The sequence below is a fragment of the Corapipo altera genome, unplaced genomic scaffold, assembly GCF_003945725.1.
Source record: "Corapipo altera isolate COAL_440 unplaced genomic scaffold, ASM394572v1 50, whole genome shotgun sequence".
NCBI lineage: Eukaryota > Metazoa > Chordata > Aves > Passeriformes > Pipridae > Corapipo > Corapipo altera.
Window position 1 is genome coordinate 4,467,524 of NW_020884889.1, and position 26,214 is coordinate 4,493,737.

Here is a 26,214-nt window from a genome sequence, read left to right on the forward strand (position 1 = left end):
GTCTTCCCACTTAATACAGATAATAAATGAAGATCTCATGGAGACAAGATGGTGGGTTTGTGCTCTCCCACGTTCCTTCTGATACTACCCAACATAATCATGAGATATGCTTACCTTATCATCTTCATCCTCATCTTCATCCAAGCCCATAAGCTCCTGCAGAAGCAGATGTCCATATTACAAAACACTACATTTATTTTTCAGCAACAGGCAATGTTCAGAAAGCTTATGATACTCCCACAACATTTCATTATACAATTTTCTCCCACTTCTACTGAAAGTCATTTAAAAAACCCACCACTTTCACCTTTCAGAAATAATGTTTTGTATTCAAGGACCTTTTTTTTTGTGTGTGTGTGATATTCTGAACAAAGCACCCAATACCCTATACAAATTTTAAGCCTAAATAAAGCACTCGTGGCTGTGTCCAGTAATTTGAAGGCAACAGGCTTTCAAATTCATTGCCAACTTTTACTGTCTGTAAACAGCTTTGTATGTAAGTCTTGCAAATGAACCAGATGATATGTCAAGGCTGAGGACTCTATACTCAACTTGTTCCATCCTCTCTGCTACAATGACTGCTCCCTCCCTTTAGGGCCATTACTGAAACATTAGACTTTAGAAAACACATTAGTATGAACATAATCAATCTCACGAATCACAGTCAGATTTCTATGCAGCATTATTTCCTCCCTTTAACTTCTATGCTGACAGGTAGGGGAGAAAACAAAAGACTTGGCTAAGGCTTGGAATTAGGAGCACTTGGCTTTCAATTCAAGTATTTAATAAACTGAGCCTTTAACAGGATCCTCCAGGTTTTTCTTGGTTATTTAATAGTTACATTTGAATCTGTGTACTACAAGTTTAAATACAGCAAACATGCAAAGAATGTGAGGAATCACAATAAAAAAGATGTTTTGAATTTGGGTTTTCTTGGGGGGTTGGGTGTTTCTGTTTGGGGTTTTTTTTCTTTCTTTTTTCCCCCTGAAAAGCAGTTTCATCTAGTATGTAAAAAGTACTGGGAGCTGAGATACCCAGATGTACTGTATGGCTCTCTGGAATACCCTGAGCAGCCGAATTAACACTGATCATGGTTTAAATTTCTATAGAAGCTCCCCATCTGTAAATCATACACCATTTTTACCAATATTCACAAATTTAGCCTCTTGGCAACTGGATCAGGAGTACAAGGTTAATACTGTTACTCACATTTTATAGCACAGAAATCAGAGAGAATTTAAGGTTCCCTTTTGCAAAGACTGTTGCTTGCATTCCTCTATATACACAAAAAGTGTGTGCTAGCACACAAAAACCAAGGGCAGTGAACATGCAGCCAAGGGCTTAAGAAGCAAAAAAATAAATAAATGACTATGTAAAAATCATTGGTATTTTGAAGAAAACTTTATCTCATCTGCACGACAGATGTGACTAGGGGTAGCACCTGATTGTCTATTTTTGACCTACAGATGGTTAGAATCATAGACACACATAAAAAAGAAATCAGGTAATATTAAAGGCACTTTGACTACTTGTTCCATATGATCTCAATCCTGCAAAGCACTTTGGCAGATGTGTGATTTTGCTTATGCAAAACGCACCCCTGAATTTCACGGCACGGAACTGCTTACAGAGTGTGTGACAGGAAGAGAGTCAAATTTCTGATGGACCTTCCTTGAGAATTATTACAATTAGCTGTATTTTTAGAGATATCCTTTTTGTAGTATCCACCTAAATGATCCTCTGCTCAATTTTTCTATTTTCTGTGAGACTGACCTCACCTGAACACGCAACAAACTCACCACAGGATGAGTGAGGGGGCTGGAAGGCATTCTCTGTGTATTTTTTTTCTGGGTAAGTTATTATTGTTATTTTTTTATTGGTTTTTGTATTAAAACCAAAAACAGCTGTTTGCCTGGGATTCTCCCACATGGGAAGTTATTTTCTTGATGAAATCAAGTAGTCACTGAAGACACACAGTATCTTTTTGTGTTATTCTGGACGTGGCTGAAACTGAAGAAAAGAATTTCTTTTACCATGTTTTCAAATTAAACGTCTCCCGGTCTGGATAATGCAACTTCCCCTATTTTCTAAGAATCTTTCCACTAGGGAATGGATGAAAACTGAACTAGGAGCAACTTTTCTCACTAAAACTAATAGAGCAGCTACTGACTTTTTAAATTCTACAATATTATGTCTTTGTATAAAATCCACTTGACTTGTTCAGGTAAAGGTACCAATGTCAATCATCTTTTTATCAAAAGTTGGAAGCTACACTTTGGCCTCCATTTCATTACTGTATTTATTTCACTTTTAAAAACAGAATATTATGGACATTCATGAATTTACCCTCATTTCTAGCTGTAATTACCATTGTTGTATGAGTAAAGACAGTGGTCAACATCAAACAGCATTTCATACCCCAAGAGTAGCACTTTGTTACTTTGTGATTATTTTCTGCATTTAAATTCTTTTTTCTCCCAAGTTAAAAAAACAAAGGCTAAATTTCTGGGGGAAAAAAGCACTTGTCATTTAAGGGCGGGGGTGGGAAGGAGGAACAAAGGTTTTTTAAAGCCTCAGATCACAGGACAACAAAATAACTTTAAAAATGACTATATTCTCTTCTGGCTTCTATTGACTTTGCTCTTCTGTGAATCACGAATCATTAGTGTGATGCAAAGCGTAATGGCAGGAGAGGCATGGCACTTGTCGCTTTGGAAGCCTTTCTTAATTCAACTTAAAAATGTTTGTAGTTACTTAGTAAGTGAAATCCTTCTCCTACACACTTTCGTTGTCTTCTCCTACTAGTCTGAATGGTTTATTGCTTTAATCAAATAATGAAAATCGAGAGGGTTGAGGTTTCTTTTCACTAACTTTGAAATAAAACCGCTGTTTAGATACACAACTAGCTTAATACCATTAAAACACATGACACTTCGCTCAAGGGCAAACTGGGGCTGCCAGAAATGTTACTGCCACTTTACTTGCCTGGGCATCTTGGGTGTTATTGACCTTCCCTGTCGTGATGAGGGAGAAATTGTAGGCAAAGAGCACCAGCAAAGCCAGGGGCACCATGTACAGCTCCACGTTCCAGACGGTGACCACAAATACCTGGGAGAAATAAAGTAGTAGAAGGGAATACACACAAGTGTTTAAAGAGAAAGACATGTAAGAAAGCCTTTCAGTCACTATCACTCTGTACATTCATCCTTGAATGTCTGTTAACCTCAAACCTCATTCACATTATTATTTTGGCAAAGAAATCAGCTCGCAAAGCGTGTGCTTTCACTCCATTCTGTTTGAGATCATTAGGCTGCTGTTTGTTAGGTCCTCCTCCCCTGTATCTGGGGAAGTATAAGGCCCTGAACATAAGGTTACTCCAAAGGCTTTATTCACTCCTTCCTGGGACCCCTTCAAGCCTGAAAGCCTTTTGTCCTTAGTGCCAGTGTAGAACAGATGCACTTATAGAGGTAAACCTGCTCCACTACATCAAACCCTAATTGCCAGGGGGTCTTTCACAGGCTAGAGGAGAGGTTTTTTTCCTCTTGTGCAACAGGAACCATGGAGATCCCTTGTCACTCCACAGCGGATAATCAGCACATGCATCTTCACCATTAATCAACCTATATTCTTGGCACAACAGCACAGAGAAAGGACTGTTACCATCCAGGAGGCAAGGCTTCAGGTTGCACATGATGTATTATTTTGGAAAGGGATCCAGTCAGTCTAGTCTCCATTCTCATACTCTTGCCATTTTTCAGCACAGCATATTCTGATTTCACTGGTAGCTTGGACCCTCTTAACCCAAAACCAGTATGAGTCTGTGTATTTGGAGTGGTATCTGACAAAACTCACTAACAGCAAAACATGAAGCCAAATTTTGACATTTTGTCCTGCAAATTGGAACAGCAAAACACGCAACTAATGTGATAGGGATTTAAAAAGCACATAAGTTTTTTTTCAAAAAAAAATGTACCAAGCCAAACTGCAATCCTATCTTAAAAGTACCAACAATACCTGAACAGACTGCAAACTTGGAGGGGTTGGCAATACAAAGTTAATAAACTAAATCCAGAACTGCCATAAAATGCATGTTGTGATCCCATTTCCTTTTCTACTCATACATAGTGTTTCCAGAAGAACTGCCTAATGTTGGTAGCAACTTGAAGCTATTTTAAGCAATCTCCTTTAAAGACAAGGCACAAACACATTTTTCTCATTTTTCTTCCCCCAAAAGAACCTAGAATGATCAGAAACAACAATCACATCTTTAGAATAACACAGGTAAGTGAAAATGAGTCAGATCCAGTATATGTATCTCAAACCACAACAAAGCAAAACTCTGTGTGTGATGAGAAATCTAAATCTCTACCTCCCCTCATCCTTGGCCCATCAGATATTACACATAAAGACAATGCTGGCAGTTGTAGAATGGGATATTTATGGCAATGTATTTTGTGTTATGAACTTGAAAGTGTAACCACACTGTACCAAAGAAATACTTCCCATTGCATTCAGCAGTGTGAGAATTTATACTCCTACAGAACAGCAGCTGTTGTAACTTTTGAACAAAAAGACTTGTCTGACATCAGACAAATGACCAGTTAATATCTACCACGGGCCAAACATAAACCGAGAAACAATGCCTGTATCCGTAACCTTGCCCAAACAGCACCGCATTTTCTAAAGTGAACCTGATTTTATGTTAGCTGTTGCTATGCAAGGAATTAGACTGTCATCCTGTTCTTGGCATTTGTAGGCCAGTAAAACAATCTTTGAGATATATTCATTTATAAAATGGGCTGACATCCAGGCAATATATCCCCATGCTATTGATTTGCAGCCCAGGAATGTAGAAGAGGATTTGGTTTCCTTTTTTTTTTTTTTCTTTTTGATCCTGCTTTTCAACATACTAAAAAATTAGAAGTGATAATGATTCACACAGCCACATTTCATATGTAAGCAAGGCAACAGAAACACATGAATCCGGGCCAAGAAGGCATAGTGCTTGATCTGTCTTACAGGAGTCTTGCATGACTCTAGCTAATAAAGACTTCCAAAATTGTTATATTCCCAGTTGAAAAGTCTCCCATAAATGAAAAGTTCTAACCTGAACAAGTTCATCTGGAACTATTACAACTCCCTCGGATGAATCTCTGCTTGTTTTGTAAGACAAAGTAAAGGTGATACCAGTTCCTGTCCTACCTCAAATGTCACTCCAAAGAACAAGGATCTCTTCTTGTACATCTCTACATAGATATTTTTCTCACGTACATACAGACAGATAAAAACAGACACACACATATAAATATACATCTGATCCTTATGTAAACCCTTTCATGGAAATTCCTGTTGCCAGGTTATTAATTCAATATATTTGCTCCAGCCTGTTGGAGGGGGTTGCATTTACACCATCTCCATGGGGCACAAGCAAACTCAGTCTTCCCTTAATGCAGCAAAAAGACTCTACCAGCAACCAGCCACGCAGAGTCCTTCCTACAAGGAGTCAATGAAGCTCTTGAAGAACCTTTCTTCATTCACTCAATTGCAGGACTTGACCCAATTTTAGTGCATCTGTCACCATCCTGTGTGAACATCACTCTGCTCTGCTGCAAGTGCAACACAACCTTGCAATCACAGGTCATTTAGGCAGGCTACGAAATCAAGACCTTGGTGATTTTAGATCTTACAGTACATTTTTTGTGTATTATTAAGTTTCAGACCTTAAATAAAACTTCAAACTTCATTACAAAATCTCACTGTAGGCTCAGTGGATAGCTCAGGCACCCTGTCTCTTCCTTTCTAATGCTGACTGGTTAATCAGCTGCTGAGCTGTAACTCAGACAGTGATGCTTTGATAGAGTCCCCACATCTCCTTAACAAGAGTTGCTTTACTGCTACTGCCACAGTACAGGGAACTTTCATTACTGTGACACAACACAGACACAAGACAAATTGATTTAGCTATTCAGAAATTATTTAGCCTCGGAGGTATGGGAAATGATTGCTGTGAACATACAGTACATAATAAAAGTTCAGAGTGTGTTTATAAAGCGAATAGAAATATTTCTGCAATTCAACAGCCTTTTGAGTAGTTCTGCAGCATCAGTTTTCAAAGCAGATCCCAAGCAGACCCATGTCCTATTTTATCAGCTCTCAGGCAGCTCCCTGACACTGACCACAGCATCAGCAGCCCTGTGACACAGACACCCACTCCTCAAATGACAAGGTTCTCAATCATGCATGTTTTTACTTTCTCCTCAATCATACCTTATGCCTGGGAGAAGGTCCTGCATTATGCTCCCTAAATTATTTTCTTTTCAATATTTTTCTGCCAAAACTCAAGAATGCTTTGTCTGCTGATGTAAATGATGGCTAATGTAAGGAACAGTATCTTCTTGATTTCTTGTCATCCCCAGTCTGCCTTTTGCCTAATACACAGACCAGTAAGGGAATCCATTAACAGGTTCAGGTCACTTTCTCAATACCCCAGAAGTCAGGGACAAAAACCAAGGCCCTGTTTCAAATGATCCAGTTTCAACAAACCATTTCTTTTTTCAATGTTTCACATCATTGTTAGAAGAAGTTGTGTCAGACACAATCCATTACATCATTGACACCTTTTCTTCTGGGCTTCACACTGTGCATGGGAGAAGTTAAAAGGACAACAGCCGATTTGTAAACCAAGAGTCAAAAAAGTGGAAGCGAGTTTTCTGCATTACTTCCTTTAATGCCATTTGAGAGTATAAAAGCCTATTATAGGAGCGAACAATTTAATTCACAGCATTCTAAAACACTGATCCAAACAGAAACAGAAATGGGACAGACATATCTAGAGAGAAAGAAAAAGAAAAAGAGCTCTTGAAACTAATATTTAGACTAGAGCTCTACCTAGAAGAGAACAGCAATATCACAGCCTTGGAGAAAGGACCACTTGATTTCAGCTGATTAATGTGTTGCTATTTCAAAGGGCCTAATAACTACAAGTTAAAGCTCTGGAGGTTTGGAAGCCGTTTCATCTGAAAATCATTGAAGAGGGGTCCAACTGTTCCTGTCAAGAAGCATGGAGTTTGAACAACCATGAGAGTGGCCCTTTTGACAGCAGTACAAAAGATGAGAGAAGGCAGCCTCAACTGAAAGTAAAAACAAACCCTTAGAAACACGTTTCAAATCTGGTTTTTCTGCCCCTCTGGTTCCAATTTAGGATCTGACTATTAAGACCAGATTTTAGACGGGTGTCTACTAAAATATGCCCATAAAACATTTGTCACCAGCAAACCCACAGTCAGGGGATAGAACAGTTTTAAGATGTTTAGAAACCTAGCATAAGATAGTATCTTCCGTGTGATTTTTTCTATGCAGCAATTATAATTTTTCTAACTGTAAAAAACAGGCTTTCTTTGACCTGGTAAGCTTTTGTGGAAAAGTGAAAGATGCTGTGTTATGTGACAGAGTAATTCTTGGAAAACAACAGTGATGGGAGGAGAGTGATACATTCCATCAGATGGAAGAAATAAAAGTGAAAGGAGATTAAATGCATGCGAGGAACCTATGGTAAAAAGTTCTCTTCTCAGCCAGTGTAGGCTCCAATGCTAATGAAATGCCTCATCAGCAGAGCTGTGAAAAATATTATTTGGAACTCAAAGTCTCAAAACCCACAATTCAACTGAACTCCAAACTACTAACAGCTTCATGCAATTTATAAACACGATCTGTGTAATTCATGAAGGCAGGAGAAAAACTTGAGCTGACACTGCTGTGAATGTCCAAGTTAGGTTTTGAACTAAGCCAAGTCACTGATTCTGATTTGAGACACAAAGATTTGCACCCCTTTTATTTACAGGGGAGAGGGATTCTGTACTTCTTACTTATCTCTGAATTATGTAGTTTCAAGTTACCACATATGCACAAATGAACCCTAGAAAAAAGGAAAAATTTCTGAAAATAAGTATGCAGGGACAAACTCTCTAGACTTTTGGGGTTTTGTTAAGTTTTCAGTACAAAACAAAATAGAGGATATTAGCCAATAATGTAAGATACTGGCTCCCCAAAAGGGCACTCAAATCCCTTGGAGGCAATAAGCCTGTCGACAACAAATTATTTCTGACAGATACTTACTCCTGCCCTTAGAAAGGGAGAGTACAAGAGTAGAGGAGAGAATGAACACACTCACATAGAGCAGTACATTTGTGTATATGTATATATATAGCTGTGTATACAGAGGCATCTCTTCCAGATAAGGACAATCTAGATGCAGGAACAGAGTAGTGTTGACCCCACACTAACAAAAATCAGGGTACCCAGTGTGGGTGCACTAATGAGGCTTGTGCTCTTGGGCTGGCTTGTGCATGGGACTAATGAGAATATTTAAAGAAGAAGCCATTAAAAATAATGGAAATTAGCCTAACACAGCCCCACCTCAGGGCATGGCAAAAAGGCTGAGGTAACCACGTAGCATGTATTTCCCACTAAAGGTCCTCCTTCCAAGAATGCATTCCAGAATTGTTCATACCAACACTATCATTCCCACATCCATATGATGCTCCCTCACTGCTGATGCCACTTCATGGCCACTAAACCAGAGCTCAAGGAGGGGTCAGTTATGAGTGGAGTCGCTCCCTTGTTGCAATGCAATAATGGAGAATGTGGCAGGAAGAGAAATTATACTTAAATAAACCAGCACTGGCAGGAGAAACCTATTTACTTTAGATTCAATTTGCTTTTTGTGTCTCCAGTAGAAGAACACAGAGCGTCTCAACGGTAGCGTGAAACGTGCGCTGTATTGAACAGCAATGACCAAAATCAGAAATGACCTGAAGGAACAGAGGTCTTTAAATATTAATGCCACGTTACAAATTATCTCTGCATTGCTCCACACATCAGTCTACAACTTACTAATTTTTTAAGGGTGTACTACAAGCAAAAAGCTCTTTGATGCAAGTGCAAACACAAATGAAATCTAAAAACAAAAACAAGGCACAAAACATCCACCTAAACATCCCAAAGTCAAATCAAATTATGCCTCAAAAACTCTCAATCTGCATCACATATGTGACTGCACAGAACTGAGAAGTAGAAATAAAGGATATGTAACAGTTTTTTACCATGTAGATCTACCTAATTTGTTTTTTTTCTCAGAAGATGCTTTGGGTAACAAACAACATGGTTACATTTGCCCACCTCAGTTGTCTGCAAAGACTAAATGACACAGAAGCAAAGCCATGTCCTGCTGCCATAGCCATATGTCCCATCTCTTCTTGTCCCAACGGCACCTTGCTGGCCCAGGATGAGCTTAAGGGGGAATCTGAGATACCCGACTTGTGCTTAACAATTTACCTCGTATGTGAGGATACAACAAGGAAGAGGAGTGACAGAATAAAGCCTGTGAAGGATGAGAACTCTGGTCAGCATGGTCACAATTTTACTGAACATTCAAAAAATAAAGAAAAAACCCCAATGTATCCCACTCCCAACAAAAAAAGACATAAAGCAACCAACAAAAATAGTCCCAAAAACCATGCAAAAAAACTTACACTGTTTAAGTCAATATGTGTTAGGGCCTTTTTTGTCACTGCCTGATTTAGACTCTTCAGGGGGATCTCATTTTCTTTGCTGCTGGTAGGAAGTAGAGACTCATTTGTGTTTTAAATGAAAGCTGTGATTCATGTGCAATCACAGGACTCTTCAGAAATGGTGCTTTAAGAAGAAGCATGTTCTTCTGCAAAAGTCACAGCGAAATCAGAAGAGCTGACAATGTTACAATCTGTTCTCCACCATCCTCTTGGGACACTGCGGTGCAGAACTCCATCAGGGAGGGTTGGGATGCTACACTTAAGACTGCAAACACTTACAAAATGTCCCCACTCTGAGCCTGAATTACTGTTGCCATTAACACATTCAACTGATTTGTTCTTTATTCATAACAATGCCTGGAATCAGAAAGTGATAAACAACAACAAAATAAACCCACATTAATTAAAAATGACAATTATTTTGGTTACATTAATGAGGTTAGCCAGCCCAGAAAACTGGAAAGTTAGATGTATTTCTTTAATGAGGAGGTCAGGGAAGAGGCACTTGGTTCAAATTTATTCCACTGAACTTATCACCTGTTAAGACTACGTTAAGATTTCTATATTGCATTCCAGCTATTTGACACCTCTGGCAAATTGGTCAGGGTGGATGACAATTTCCAACACAAAAGGGTTTATATCTGGGGGTGTCACCTTTGTCCTCTAGGACACATACATTTAAACCCCAAAGCCTTATGCTCACCACAAGTCCAGTGGGTGCCTCTATCCAATTTTGTTGTGGCTGCTACTTTATCCCTAATCTCAAAAGAAGTTAAAACAAAATCAACTACATCACAAGTTCTGGGTTCTATATTTATGTATGTACAACAGCTTTAGAGTAAAAGATTTCAAATCCTTTTAGGCAGCAGACACGAAGAAATAGCGTTTTGCCAACATGCTGACTGGTCTAATTTTTCCCTCATGCTTTTATCTAACGTATTTTATATTTCCTGTGCCAAGTAAAATACAGTTAAGACCCTCAAGCAGTAAAGCTTAAAATTGAAAAAAAAAAAAAAAACAGAAGAAAAAAAAATATTACAAGTTTTCTATCTTTTGGGGTAATCTGCTGGGAATGGGGCAGGGGAATAAATCTGCATGTTATTTCTCGAGGGGTAACTATCACAGACCAAGGCAATGGGGGAAGATCACAAAATAAAGATGGGGTGGCATGCAAGAGAAAAAAAAATCTGTTGTTTCATATCACAGATAAATTAAATTCTCATTTTTTGGTTTATCAGTAGGGTGACAATTTTGGAATTATTCTCATACAGAAAGTTATAATCTATTTGCAGGGAAGACAGGTATTATGCCAGTTAAAAGCCTGGTCCTATAGTAAATAATTCTTCCAAAATGTGTCAGAAAAAAATATCTGTGCTATTTAAAAGGAGGCAAAAATGTAGGCTGATTTTATTTATCTGCATAAGGTGAACACCTTAAAAGGGTCATGAAAAAAACTATCATTAGCTGAGTTGATAAATGTCCACTTATTTGGAGACATATTTGTTTGCATTGTGAGAAACATTAGCAGACAGGGTCAGATAGTGACATAATTGTACAGGAGTGGAAGGAGTGTTGGTGGAAGTGTTCTTAAATTTGGGCTCTTAATTGGGTTCCAATTGGTAGCAAATGGGAGTCTGAAATGATACATTTAAACTACTTTAATGACCTTCTCCTTCATGTTCATGGCGTATGTTAGAGCTGAATGAGTAAAGAAAAAAGAGCTTTCCAATAAAGCAAACCTGTTAAATTTAGTTCAGTGGCAGAAGAACTGCACCTAAGGTTACTTCCCTGGCAGTCTCCAGTTATGGCATGGGGAAAAAAAAATAAAATCAAAACACAGATTGCAGTAAACCAAGTTAAATAAGAAATATATGATTGTACACACCATTGCTGCAAAACTGCCTGGTACCCTCTTTTCCAAAACCTCCAGTCCTAAAAACAATGTTTCCAGATTGAAACAGAGCAGAAGGAACAAAAAACTAATTTAAAAAAAAAAAACAAACAACAAAACAACGAACCAGTAAACCCAGAGATCTATTTCCCAAAGTCAAGGGAAGAACTGCAGTTCATAATTGGAGCCCAGCCCTCCCCACACCTGACACACACCCAGGACGAGTGAGAGTGATTACACAACACTTAACTATTTCAGCAGGTTCTTCATCTGCAGTGTGACAAAATTGCTGCATTACAGAACAAATGCATGAAGATGACTGTGAGACTCACTGTAATTATACCCTGGATATGTTACCATTGTAATCTAGCAGCAGTGACACAAAAAAAAAAAAAAATCCAATATATTGACAGCATGACTATGTAATAGAGATTTTCCACTAGCAGACCTATAGCATTTTGCTTTCCAAAATACAAAATAATTTAAAAAAAAAAAAAAAAAAGTTGCAAGACTCCCGCAATTTCAGGCAGCTGTTCAGGTAAAACTAAAGCCAGAAGATTGTTTATTTTAATAAAGCTATTATATGTGCAGCTCCAAATTAGGAATGGCAGGAGACTGGGGGATGCCTAAACCATCACCACCTGTTTGCCCTGAAAATCAATTAAAGTCACACTATCACAGCAATCCCTTCCTAGCTAATAAAAGTTATACAGCTTCAACATGCAGCTTTAGGTGCTTTGTGGGAATGTGCCTGAAATCTAAATCCTGAGTCTCACGTTACTTTGATACTAAACACAACTCTGAACCACTGTAAAACTTGCCTTTTTGGGGTTAGAGAAGGTGTTAAGAGAAAAGAGATCCTGAAATGCTGTTTTGATGCAGTGGATTGAACTGTTAATCAGTAAATTCTAACAATTCAGCCAAGAACATTATATGGAGTTTGAAGCAGGAGAAAACTGAAGTCCTTTATGACACATGCCTGTTCAACATATTCTGTGCTGCAGAACAGATCCAACTTTACAAGTTGAAAGCAAGGGCAGTAGAGACATCCCAAGTGTTTTAGTAATTAAACGAATATGCATAATGAACCATATGCCCAAAGGGCCTGTTCTTCATGTGGGCCAGATTTTTGTTTGAATTTTTAATTTTTATATACAGATGAAACATTTCATGTAATATAGCAACAGTGCAAAGGAACATGCTATGCAGGAAGGGAAGGAGGAACTACCCATGTGAGAACGATCAGAATACACTTGATGAATTCTGCTCCTCAATTTCCGATTCAGAGCCAAGAGGGCTTTGGAAAAAAAAAAAAAAGAAAAAAAAAATCCCTTTCTCCTTTGAACAGCTGTATTAGTCATCTGCTCAGAGTCTAGAAAAGAGGCATTAAATATATGTATATTTATATAGGTCATATTTATACATTTATGTGTGAAATGGATTAGAAACACCAACACATTTAGATGCTGCAAGACTAGCAAAAACACAGACACTATCAAACTGAGAGGCTTCTGATGCACCAGAAGAAATAACTACAGGATGGCTCTCTGGTCTGCAGGACCTGTCATGTCGTGTCAGCTGCAGTGAAACAGGACACATTCACATCTGTCTGTGAAACAGGAATGGACATTTTTAAAAAGATGGGTCAAATTGCACTCTTGTTACAATAAATGTTACTCTACTGTGAACCTGAGGATACCAGGGCCTTGTTGCACAAATATATTAAATTTCCCAAAATCTCCTGGGCTGGAGTTATGTTTCTCCTTTCTCACTAACATTCAATTTTTTTTGCATCCCTTGCTTTTAAAGTACTTTCCAAGCAAAAGCAGCATCCTTCACAAATGTAAGGCATTTCGAATATCTAGGCTGCAAAATAACAAACTGGTTCTTTTATGTGGTTCTGATCCATTGGACAAATTTCTATTTTGCTTCACAAAATTAGTGACAGGGGTCAGGTACTTGTAGACACTCTGGTTCAGCAGCAGAAAAACTTTCCTGCATGAGCTTTACCAGCTTTCTGAGCAAATTTTTTTAAATGTGTTTCAGGCTTTATGAACCAAGAGAACTCAAATCCTTATCAGACTTAGTGAGGGAGAGGAAAATTTGGTATCAAATAGCAGAGTGCCTCACAGTAGCTCAGCTGTAGCACTGCACTTGGATAAACAAGCAGTGGCTGTGCCATGACTGACTTGGTACCACAGAGATGTGCTGAAAAAGCATCAGCCAAGCTCTAAGGGATGCAGACCATAATATGACTGACTTTCAGAATTAACAGGGTGACTTTTCATCAAACTAGGGAGTTAAAATTTTCGCGGGACTTCAGGAGTTCCCAGCACCAAAAGTAAATGGCACAGCAGGAAGGAGCAACCCTGGCCACAGTCCTTCAAGTATTTAAAAACAGAAATAATGGAGTTGTAAATAGTGGCATTCATTGCTCTGAGTCCTAATTCAGGGTCTCTGCTTTTGCCACTGCTTGGTTTGCGTGATCTAGTGGTCTCCGTGGAAAGACAGATAAACTTCAACAGCTGTCAGAAGACAAAAATTGACAAGGAGCATCACCTTTCCTGACTGTTTAAATCCTTTAAGGAAGTGTTGGAGCAATTAGAGGGGGAGTCTAATCTTTGCAGAGTGCATTAACACTCTCCGACCTCCCAGACAATAGATCAGACCTCAGACACATAATGCTTCCCTAAGGCTTTTTAACCAGAGCATTTGATCTCATCACTCTGTGTGTGTTACTATAGGTATCAGTGTGTAAGACAGGATTCACTGGGCACTGAAGGACCACTGTCTCTGCCAGTATTCATACAACTTTTAAAACAGCAAGCAGGAATTGCCTTCATTGCAATGCAGGCTGCTGCAGAAGTACTACTTCCCAGAAAAAGAAAAAAAAAAAGAAAAAAAACAAGATTAAAACAACCCAGAATAGCTCTGCAAAACATCTTCATTTTTATTAATCTCATATTTCCTTTCTACTGCCACTGTTTATTTCCCGGCTTTGGAATATAAATCTATTTTTAAAAAAAGCTTAGATTAGTTTTTTATTCATAGAAACAGTTATCTGGTAATAATTTCAAAATACTTCATTTCTTAACCCCTGCGGAGGGACTTAAGGGAAAGGGAATTAGGAAGACAGGTCTAGTTTATTAAGGAAATTGAAATATATCATTGCAAATAATTTTCCCAAATGTGTACATGGAAGTATCTGGGGAAGTTTTCTTAACTGCAAGAACAAGTCATCATCTAATTCCTGATGGGCATGTTCAGTTAAAAAAAAAAAGCTAATATCGCTGTATCAATTATGCATTTCCCATTTAATATTCTAAACATTTTAAGAAAATTTGCTTAGTGCAATTTTTTAATGGAATTAGACTTTCTTGCCATCATGTTCTGACAGAGGCCACATCTCATATGGCCAACACATAATGGGATGATAAAACCAGCTGACTGGATTCCCACCCACTGCTAAATATTGGGTGCTGCAATTTCACTGAGCACTGGGGGTTACCCCCATGCAATGTATTTGAGGTATTAGCTAAAAATGCTTTGTGTGAATCTATTAATGCTTTTTATTAGCAGCAAGGTTTTGTTTTACTTTTCCTGACCTACAAAAAGTGCCTTCGCAAAGTACCTGTGTTACAAATAGGTTTGGCTGCTGTTTAAATGGGTATCTCAAATTTGCCAAGCCAAGTGCATCAGATATGACAAAAAGGTCGCATATACCCAGTATATTTAAAAACAAACAAGCCTTCAAAGTCAAAGTGTAATGCAGTTATTTCCAATCTGAACAAACAATAGACTACATCTAATGAAAGCTGACAATTGGCTTTGATACAGAGCTGTGCTGCTCTTCTCTTCCATTAAAAGATGAAAGCTGAAGGAAAGTACAGGAAACAGTGGCTTCTCCCAAAAAGCAAGTAAAAAGTTCTGAACCTGAGCTAGCAGAGTAGATAAAGGCTGTTCTAGTGAAGACTTTTGCTCACCTATGACATATCTCCCAGTAAACATGCTGACTTTACATGGGTTATGTTAAGGGTAAAATAAATCAGCATATTAGACTGGTACTAAACACTACATGATTTACATATTTATTAATACTTTTCAAAATCACAGCACTACCTTTAGGGAACAAAAACAAAACCAAAGGAAAACTGCTAAGCTTGACTACAACATGGATGCTACAATTAAAAATAACAGATTTAATTTTCATGAAGTTGTTGGAGAAGGGATCAAAACTGTTGATACTTTTCAGAGTGTAACTTTTTACTGTGGTAGCAATCAAATTTATTCACAATTAATAATAGAGGGTTTTTTAATCAATTTTCTGGGATTTTGCAGGCATCCTATTGCTCCAGCTTTATTTCCCACTGAATTCAAAAAATAAATAAAAAAATGAAAGGGACATATCCTGATTTAAGGTATTTTTATTATTACTGCTATCCTTAAACAACCCAAGAACTTTTTGGTTACTTCAGATCAACCTCTAAGTTCAAGCACATCTTAGTTTCTAAAGAAGAAAAGTAAAACTAAGTGAGAACAGGCTTTTTAAAAAATGTATTTGCTCTGTAGCTTCTATACTAATCCTCTTTTATTTCAGAACTTGTAAAGTATCCAACTCTTTCTTATTTAAAAAAAGCAAAAAAAGCCCGACAAGCAGAATGCCTTAAGAGAAATCCCTCAAGGTGCATCTGTCTCCATCATAAAACCAAAATGTTGCATTACCTTCAAATAGGAAATTTCTTCCAGTTGTCACGATTTCTGCAACTAGTTTTAGATTAGTGCTGAGAGAAAGGGTGAATTAAATTAAAAATAAAATAGTTCAAGCAAAAGAAAGAAAACCTGCCAGAAAAATCTGACAAAAGCCTGAATGCCAGAACTGGCTCATTCCTGAGGGTCCATCGCCATCTACAGGCTTTTGCTCTTCTCAGAAAACCTGCTATTCCTATTCACACAGGATTTGCCCCAAAATGAGGATGGAGATTTTTAACTGATGTTAAATAACATAGGTTTGCTGAAGTTAATGGATTTACAGTCATTTAAACAACCTACAGACATGCCTCTACTTATTCCCTCATTTTGGAAGAATAAAAACTTCCTCGATGTTTCAAGGGAATGCAGTGTTGTTCTAAGCTTACATCTGTGTTAAAAATAAATGATCTGCCTTTTTAAAATTTAAAAGAAAATAAAAAGAAGAAAAACAAATACTGGTAGGGTTGCTTCACCAATGACATGGGAGATAACAGTCAATGTCTACAAATTCCCTGTAAAACTGAGTGCTTTAAAGTACTTTCTAAGAGGTGCCAGGTCAGAGTAATGTGAATAATGAGACAAACCCAGGCAGATGCTGACTGAAAGAAAATCAATATACCTGTGGCTCTGAGGGGAAAAAAGAGCACACTTAGTAAAAAAAAAATTAATTTTAATGACATTTTCACTTCCTAATATATACCTTTTTCATAATACATACTGTGGGGTTCCAGCCTTTTTTGTTTGTTTGTTTGGACTGGGCTGCATGCCTTTTTCCATGTAGCTTGCGCAGTCAAAATCCACGCCAAACTTTGGGAATTTTACAAATAAGCTTCTCAAATTCTGGTATTTCCAGTAGTGATGGGTAAGTAGCTAAGTAGCTTCTGTCTCACACTCCTGTTTAATGAGTCTCACGCAGATGCAGCATTCAACTCAGAATACTAATTTCATCTTTGTTAATGCAATTTCTAATCTGTGAATAAAGTGAACTTTCACATAAAGGCAACAGGCAAATTGGGAAAATAAAAATGACTGGATCCCGATATGGAATATCATCTTTTTAGGATCAGATAGGTTAGCAAATGGTTACAAATAAATTTCCCATGGTTTTCAACCTACCAAATCAGAATACTGTGATAAGAATCAAAAATTCAAAAGATGCTCAAGAGTTTTAAGTTCCTCTAAAGGATTTAGAACTGAGAAAGGAAATACAGCACAACAGAGAAGCCAGCTATCAGGTAATGGGCACGTCAGTCTTGTCCACATTTTTTTCTGTGGCAAATTCCTAAAATTGTGATGGAGTTTTGCAAGATAACAGTAAGAATCATGAGCTAAATTCACTTTTGACATATGCAAGTTTTGCAATTCCTTCAGGAGTAAAGGAAACAGAGCTGCCTTCGTGGACAGAGAATTTCACCTTTTATAAAACAGTTGAATAATAGTCAAAATTAAAAAAAAAATGCTAATCTGTGATTACTCTCACAGTTAGGAGAACACAGCATATCTGCTAATGAGGGGTTAGTTACAGGAGCTCAGCAACGGTAAATATACAAATAAAACCAGCAACAGGCAAAGGTATTATTTTACTGTGCTGAACAAAGCAAAAATAAATACAGTGCATCCAAAAATAAACAGAAAATGTACAAAACAGCATAAGATCAACAATAACCTTTTACAAAACTTCAGAACTTCAAAAGGCACAAGACGTTATATATTAAGGAAAAATAAAATTTAAGAAAAAGGGCTTCATAAATCAAACGGCTAAAGTACAAAACAATATAGCAAACTCCAGCCAGACCACAAAGAGGGTTTGCTCTTCATAAACATCAGATCAGGCAGCTAAAATTATTACCAAAGCTCTCTTGTAACTGTCACCTGTGGTGGGTATAATTACAGGCTACTGCTGCAAGCACGCCCACGTCATATGGCAATAAAAGGACCTACAGCTTGCCAAGACCAGGCAGACAATGGAGAACACACACCACCTGACGAGAGCCCAAAAAGATCAGCCAGGGAGACTAATAAAAATGACAGCTTCGAAACAAATGACAAAGCTTCAACTACCAAAAAAAAAAAAAATCCGATATCAAATTAGCTGGAAATGCACCAAGCAGAGTTCTCCAACAGGTCACAACTTGAGCACAAAGGCAGGTAGAAGGGTTTGTGGATGCAGTTAGTTGAGGTTTTAGCTAGAAAGAGCCCTTTTTCATTTGATTTTTTTTATTATTATTATTACATAAAATGTTTCCACCTTTGATCTTGGCTTTGTGGGCTGTCATTAAATAGCCAAAGAGAGGAAAACTATATTTCCACTCCGGTTCTGGAGACTGACAGATAGCTAAATAAGGTACTTGTATCTTAACGCAGACACCTTCTAGGGATAAATCCATACATTGAAACAAAGCTGAATTTCTTTCTCATTGCCTTAATTCTCGACTGGATGCCTGCATACACATTCCTGCTGACCAGCTGTACAGAGGCTTATCCTCTGACAGGACTGTCCTTCCACCGGGATACTCGGACTACAGAGTTTAACACACACAGGGAAGGTATTAAGAGGCTTTATCATCAATTAAAAACAACATATGCAATTAAAGAGTGAGAGGCAGTGATTTAGATCTGTCTCTTTACCAGGGCTGAGGGGAATCATTCCTATGTGATACATTCAAGTTTTGAGTACACGGCACAGAAAACGTGACTATTCTTCTAAAATATCAGCACAGCATAGACTTAAATTAAGAGGAAGATCCCTAACCCCAAAATCAAGGGAATTGCTATATTGGGTAAATGCCTTGTTAAGCACACCCATAGGAAATGAGTATGACTCCTCAGACGCAAAACATAGTTTTGCTTTTATTTTTATTTTGGAGCATCTCACTGGTCAAAAGCAAATCCCCAAAACTCCTGAGATGGAAACATAAGGCTATCCACCTTTTTTCAAAGTTAAAGGGGATATTTGTACTGGTCTCTGCTCAGCTCCATCTCACCCTGACTCCAAAGCTTCAAACTTTGCTTTTTAAATCATGTTTATCCTGTTGTCAAGCTTCTAAGTGGTTATTTCCCTATTAACTTTGTCCTTGTTTGTTCTTGCATTTTTGAAAGAGCTGGAAATAACATGTGTTTACTTTGCTGTGTGTCTCTCAGCATCATCAATATCACTGTTGCTATTCCAGGAATTTTAACTGCTGCAGCAAAGCGAAGTCTGGGATCTCAAGCTTAAATTGTATTCCCCTCAACCACAGAAGAATAATACTGGAAATGTAAAAACTGCTGGGAAAAAAGGGTAAAACCATCTCCTTTAATTGTCTAGAGAAGTCTGTTTCTCATCTGAGCAGCCACTTGTGTCAGGTAACGTGCTCCTGACAGCTTTGCCAGCAGAGACGGTGCGTTTTCACAGGCACTGCCATGAGCCGTGTGGAGGAAGCAGGATGTAAACGTTTCCTCCGTCATTAGGAAAATGCTTTTACTGGGATATAATAGCTCAGAATAAAAACATACCTCCAATCCCGCCTTCTCACTGCAGTTCGAGACAATAATTTCAAAGATGTGCCTTTGCCAGGGATTTGAAGAGGGAAAGAGGGGAGGAAATGTTAGGGGCTCTGAAGGATTACTTACTAGGTCAGATTCCCGAAACCTGCCTTTTGCTGCTCCTCCAGCACCAGCTCTAGACTTAAAATGAGCAAATTTTTGTACAAGAGCGTTATTTTATAGCTCCCCTATTTAAATAGAAACTGCCTTAGTCCCTTTGCCGACTGCTTCTTTAAAACTGTAGCAAAACACAAGCTGCAAATGGGCTGAGAACAGCCCTCAGCAAAAGCTCTACAGTAAAGCGGATGTAAAGACCATCTCTTTTGCATTAATACTTTTTTCTTCTTTTTTCTTTTTTTTAAAGTTTCTTGTTTTTCCAAGTTCCCTATTCAGTGTTTGAAGAATACTCATTCTTCTCTCTTTAGGATTACATCTATTCATTTTATTTAGCTTTTAAATGTGGAGACATTTTAATCTACCATTACTTTAATGCTGTTCCCGGATAGTTTGGAAACAATGTTTTATATTTCGTCTTTAGCTATGAGGATGAGGAAAAAAAAAAAAAAAAGGAGAAAAAGACTATACTCTTCTCATCAGTTACACATGTAGTCATGGCAGGGTGGTTTGTGCTTTGTATCAGGCAACTGCTTGTTCAAAATTAGTGGACAATCCATGGGGAAAATAAGAAATATTTTAGGGAAGCTCATGTGAGAGCACAACTTCCTTCCCCACCCTACAGAAGAGTGAATTATTATCATCTACTGGTAAATCAAAAGTCTCAGTTCAATTTAACCCCTATCCTCTGTTGAACTGGACAGAGGTCCAAGAGATGTTTGGTGACTCAGTTTCTATCCTAAGCTGTTTGGATTTCATGGCTGGTACTGGTCTCCCTTCTCCCTTCTCATGTTCCCTGTGAAACATTCATCTCAAGAGTTTCTCCTTATTGATCTATAACTCCCCTCCCATCAAGGAAAAAATAAAATAAATCACTGTGTTTCAAAACAATGCAGGAGTTAAATTGGATGTTTTACCCGTACATTGTTGTCATGTCCGGGGTTGAATTATGCTCAGTACAAACAGGGCTGGAACATTTTGTGCTTTGCTTGGGAAAATCAAACCATAACAAGTAGGAGACACTTGTCCACATGCAGAATGAGAGATTTACCCCAAGTAAACTCCAGAAGGCTTAGATTTTGAACAAACATCTTTCCTGAGGGAAAGAGAACATTTCCCTTACTGATAGGCAATTAGCAATTTTAGAGGACACTGTCAACAAACTAATGGCCTTTTGCCCCATAGTTCATCACTATAAATATAGCCCAGTTCAACAGGGATCAAAAAACTGTTCATGTCTAATAAGATGATGTGGTGTCTCCTCTATGAGGTGAGTTTAGGTGGGCTCAGATCCAGCTCCCACATCACGAGCTGAAGTGGTAGCGTGTTCAATGGCACACTCAGCAGAGAAGTCCAGAAGTTCATGGGCTGCAGAGCCTGACCTATCTCTCTGCTACTATCCCAGATTAGGCCTGAAGCAAACTGGCACAACACTGCACATACCTGCAGCCTCATCCAGCCCTGTGACTCCTCAGACTTCCAAGTTCCCACAGCCCAAGGGGCCAGTGCAAAAAAAAAAAAAACAGGGCATCCTTGAGCTCTCTCTAGATTTAAAAAGCTTTGGAGATCTCAACAGAGAATGGTACCAAAATCGCACCTCTGCAGCAAGGAGCACAAAAGCTTACGTTTGGGTTTGCTGCTGCATTCACAACCTCCAGCTGCTCTGCTGGGCATCCCAAACCCCCAGAGCTTCCCTACTCTCACATCAGCTGGCTTTTTGGGCAGCCCAGAGTGCTCCAAAATGATTCCACGCCTGTCATTTTCCCAGCTGCCCACCATTACATAACTGCAGTGAGTTTGACCAAAAACTCCACATTTATAAACACGTTATGCTGCATCACCACATATTCCTTCCCTTCCTCCCTGTACTAAGCCATCGTAAAATAATTAGCAGACACACTGCAATGTCACTGCTAAATAAACAAATACTGCCTGTGCCTGATGCATTCCTTGTCTGGCTGGCCCAGGCTGCCAGCAAGGGCTGAGCTGGAAAAACAGCTCCCACCTGTACCCACCCTGGCAGCAGCCTTGATTAGCAAGAAGCCTAAACCTGACATAGTGGGAAATGCTGCCAGTAAAAATGAAGTATTCTGGCATGGGTGAGTGTGCAGGGACCCTGAAGGAATTCAGCAGCAAGCACTGCCAGTCACACCAGAGGTGCTTTGGTGCCTGGTTTCCCATCGTTTGCCTGATCCTGTCAATGTCTCTTCCAACTATCATGCAAAGTTTAAAAAAAATATACATTATAGTAAAAATTCCAGTCAATATATCCTTTTAATTCACACCAGATTATATTTTTTAATGCAATTACTGTAATTTCATTAAATGGCATAATTACCATTAATGCAGAGAAAACTGTCAATAGAAGGTGTAATTATGTTGTATAAAATCACAAGTACAATGTGCAATGATGCATAATTCCTCATGAAAATCATTCTGTGACTAAAATTAACTTTTAAAATATTTTTAAAATAATACATTGAGTACAGTAAGAATGATTTGGTTAATATAGACTTCACTTCCATGACCAGAGGAGATGGGGGAGCAGAGCAGGCAGAGAGTGTTTTTATGTAGAAAGAAGGTTCAAAAATTTGATTTAAGTGTGCATCAGAAGGGTAAGAACACAAGTTTTCATATGCATAAGTGGGGAAAACAAACAGTTTATAATCACACAGACATATAAAATGACTTGACCATGCACATTTGACCATGCAGCTCCAGCTTTTTGGACACCAGTAACCCTGCATGGAAGTGATGTCCCAGTGGAGAAAAGTGTGATGAGGAAGGAGTGATGAGGACCAGGCTAAAACTACAACATTCACACTGGAAACTGATAGAGAATTGTCCAAGGTAGGATATGAAATGTGTCAGGCACAGAAGAAGGACCATGCAGGGATGTACTGGACTATGTCTATGGGTCTCTTTAAAATAAAGACCTTTTTGAGAGGTGTTTTTCAATCAAAACACAACATATTGGGTTGAATACAGAGATCACTATATCATAATTAAACAGAATAGAATGTTTGAAGGTGTCTTTGGTTTTAAAAATCTATAAATTCTCCCCCAATCCTGAATTAATGAAGAAGAGTACACAGAAAATGTATTTAAAGGTATTCCTTAGTATATGAACACTGTTAACTCTATAGGAAGCACTTTTCACATGTGGGAACACTCCTGATATTCCTAGGCACACACAGCCACTTGTGTCCAATTTTTTTACACCAGACCAACAATAAGAGGTACACTTTGAAGAACACAGAAAACCCGTGTGTGACTCTCTTCTCTGACCAAGGATGTTTTTTCTAGAATTTGTGTAACACAGTTTGCACCAAACCCTTTGTGCACAGAGCAAACATGACTGAAAGGGAAGTTTTTGAAATTGAAAAAATTCTGATTTTACATGTGCCTGAGCAGAGCCCATCAGTGCCCTCTGTGCCTATACAATTAACTCAGATGAAAAATCGTTGGAGTAAAAGCAGAGAATGCTAATGAATATATATAGCACAAAAAAAAATAATCTACTCACATGTTCTTGGATTGTCTCCTCTCACCATTACAAACTAATAAAGAAATTTAGCTTGGGATGATGGATCTTATAAATGAGAAAATACAGTGATAGCGTTTTTCTATTCACTCATGTCCTGCCTGTGCTGTCCTCTGTTTCTTCCCTCTTTATCCATCCCTCTTTTTCTCTTGCACACCCAGAAGTAGCAGCTGATGTCCTTGTCACACACATGAGCTGTCACACTAATGGGGAGGGAGGGGCAGTGTAATGAAGACTAAACCAGGAAGGTGTAAGATACTGTGTCCTCGCCTATTGCCATCCTCTGATGAGCTCACAAATATTTTCTTCTATCTGGCAGTGGTTTTTTGTCTGATTGCCTTAAAAACAGGGCTCCCATGATTACACTTTCTGCTTGTCTTCCTCCTCCTCCCTCTCTTTATTCCCCCTTGGAGGAAGGGGCATGGACTACCCGTAGAGGGAAAGAGCAATATAAGAGGAGAGGGGGGTTTTAAGGACCACCCAGTATCTGGGATTATCTCCCAAGAAGATATACGGAAATGCAGAATATGATCAAAACAGTTATTGCCAGTGGCCCAAGGGACAACACCTGTAAGGAAAAACACTTTTCTAAAAAGACATTTTATGGTTTGAGGGCCTGAGTGGCATTGAAGCTACCAGTGAGGGTTTTATGAACCCAGCTGAAAAATGGGTAGAGAAGCTTTGTGCATCTTCCTCACCTCATCTTTTAACCAACATGTTAAGAGTGGATTTTCCATAGAGACTGAGGCAGGGAGGGATGCTGCACCTACCACGCTGTGTGCGTATTTTCAATACTATGAACACTCACGCTGGAAATAGTGAGAGAGAGATATATAATTAGCATTTCATTTTAAGTGCCAGAGCTGAATTATTTCCATGTGAGAAAAATCAGATAGACTTAAATTCTGGGTTGTAGAAGAAGCCTGTGGTAATTATTCTTAGAGTTGAGTATTTTTATTCCTTTCCCATTACCCACTTTCTTTCAGGAAACTGGGAGTATTACGGTATCCAGTAAAGATGTTAACAGTCTGTAATTTGTAACCTGCTCATCCTCCTTTCCACTAGGAATAAATTCCTTTTTCTGCAGACCCACTTTCTCACCTTCTTATTTTTCTGCCTCTTCACCCCCTCCAAGTTTTTCCTAGGTCTGGAAAACCAAACTTCACAGCTGTAACTTCACAAGTACTTTGGTATAAAATCTTGTAAGAGCAAACCTTTTAAATATGTGCTTAGATTCTTGCTGTATACTGATGGTAGGACAGTGACACTGGGATTTTACACAGGATACTCCTTTTCCAGTCCCAGTGTGTATGACCTTGATTCCCTTGGGCACAATCACAGAACTCCCTTGCACAGCCACACAGACTTCGGTGAGGCACCAACTACTCTGCTCTCCACCAGCTCTCAAGCTGTTAACAATATATAGTATATATATAATATTAATATTTTATATATTATACATAATATATCTATAATATATATTTTATGTAATAAATATAATACGATCTAAATTAACTACAAGCAACAGAAAGACAAAAACTTACAGAGAAAAGACCCTCTCATTCTACCCACTCCTATGTGTCAGCCATCCCTCTGACCTAAGGGTGAAGACAGCTCCTCTGTCTTCACTCTGGAGCTTCTTTAATCAGGATTGGTCTACTTTACTCATCTCTGGTAAATACACTGAAGTGTTTTCTTTAAAAAATCCTTTAAGCATCTTACAATTCACAGACAGTAAAAGCGGGAGAAAGTCTTGGAGATGTGACTGTTACATTGCTTAATAAACACTCAACTCAAAAACTTTCTTTCTGCATGCTGGACCATCACAAAACGATTCTGCAACCTTTAATGGCATGCCAAACATTTCAAGCATGAAGAAAATGTCACACCGCAGAATAAAGAGCAGGTAAAACCTTTTTGTGCTTGAGTGGATTATGAGAAAACTGCAAATGGGGTGTTTACTACCAAGAGGAAAAAGGAGAGAGATGAAAAGCGGGACAGGCAGGTGGAGAACTTGTTTTTTTGTTTGCAGCGTGTATCAGAACTCACTGACCAGCCTTTTCCTTTTCTCTTTTTTTTTTCTTTTAAACAATGTATTATTACAGTCAAGAGAATAAATCTGCAACAGGCAACATCAACACAGGCATAGCAGGAATTGATAACCTGCAGTGAAGTGCAATGGAAGACAGAATGAACAAGACCCATCAGCTCACTGTGTCACCCAGATCAAAGGCATCTCCCTACAACACCCTCTGGGCCGCCACCTCCTTTCTTTCCTACCACCAAGTTGCCATGTCTTAAATTAAAAACAATTAAAAATTCCAGAGTCACCGGACAGTTACAGTGACATCTTTGCATGGTGGCATCACCCACCATGGACATGGGCATCCCCAGTGCTCAGTGCAGGTGGTGAATACCTCTACTCCAAGTGAAGAAAGGCTATTCCTGAAGGTCTAATTTCCATCCCCATCAGGCCCAGTGTGGCCCAAGCTGCCTTGAAACCCACAGCCCTGCAGCCACAGAGCTATAAAACACCAATAACAGCAAACGATAAAGGGCTTTACGCTGGTGGAGAGGAAGGCACGGTAACACTCGAGATCTTATATCACTTAGCCTCATGCAATAAAAGAAGAAATCCACTTACCACAAATGCTATCAAGCTCTTTACTGTGGACTCCCAGAGAAAGCAGCTCCAAAGGAATTGTATTGTATTCCATATTGCCATGGTGATTTTTTTCACACGATCAACATTTCTTGATAAGATCTGATAAATATTGAGTGGGAGGAAGGGAGGAGAAGAGGAGTTTAATCAAACACACTAA

The 26,214-nt window shown here is 38.6% G+C and overlaps 1 protein-coding gene across 2 annotated transcripts in view; it reads right to left on the reverse strand.

Moving 5' to 3' along the window:
* Positions 1-26,214, reverse strand: part of MCTP2 (multiple C2 and transmembrane domain containing 2) — a 119,487-nt gene that overhangs the window by 20,130 nt on the left and 73,143 nt on the right. For both annotated transcript variants that reach the window (XM_027644626.1, XM_027644627.1), the window contains 3 exons: positions 26,037-26,156; positions 2,986-3,108; positions 115-156 (listed from right to left, as the gene is read on the reverse strand). In XM_027644626.1, coding sequence (XP_027500427.1) covers positions 115-156; positions 2,986-3,108; positions 26,037-26,156 — 285 coding nt within the window. The remainder of the gene's footprint in view (positions 1-114; positions 157-2,985; positions 3,109-26,036; positions 26,157-26,214) is intronic.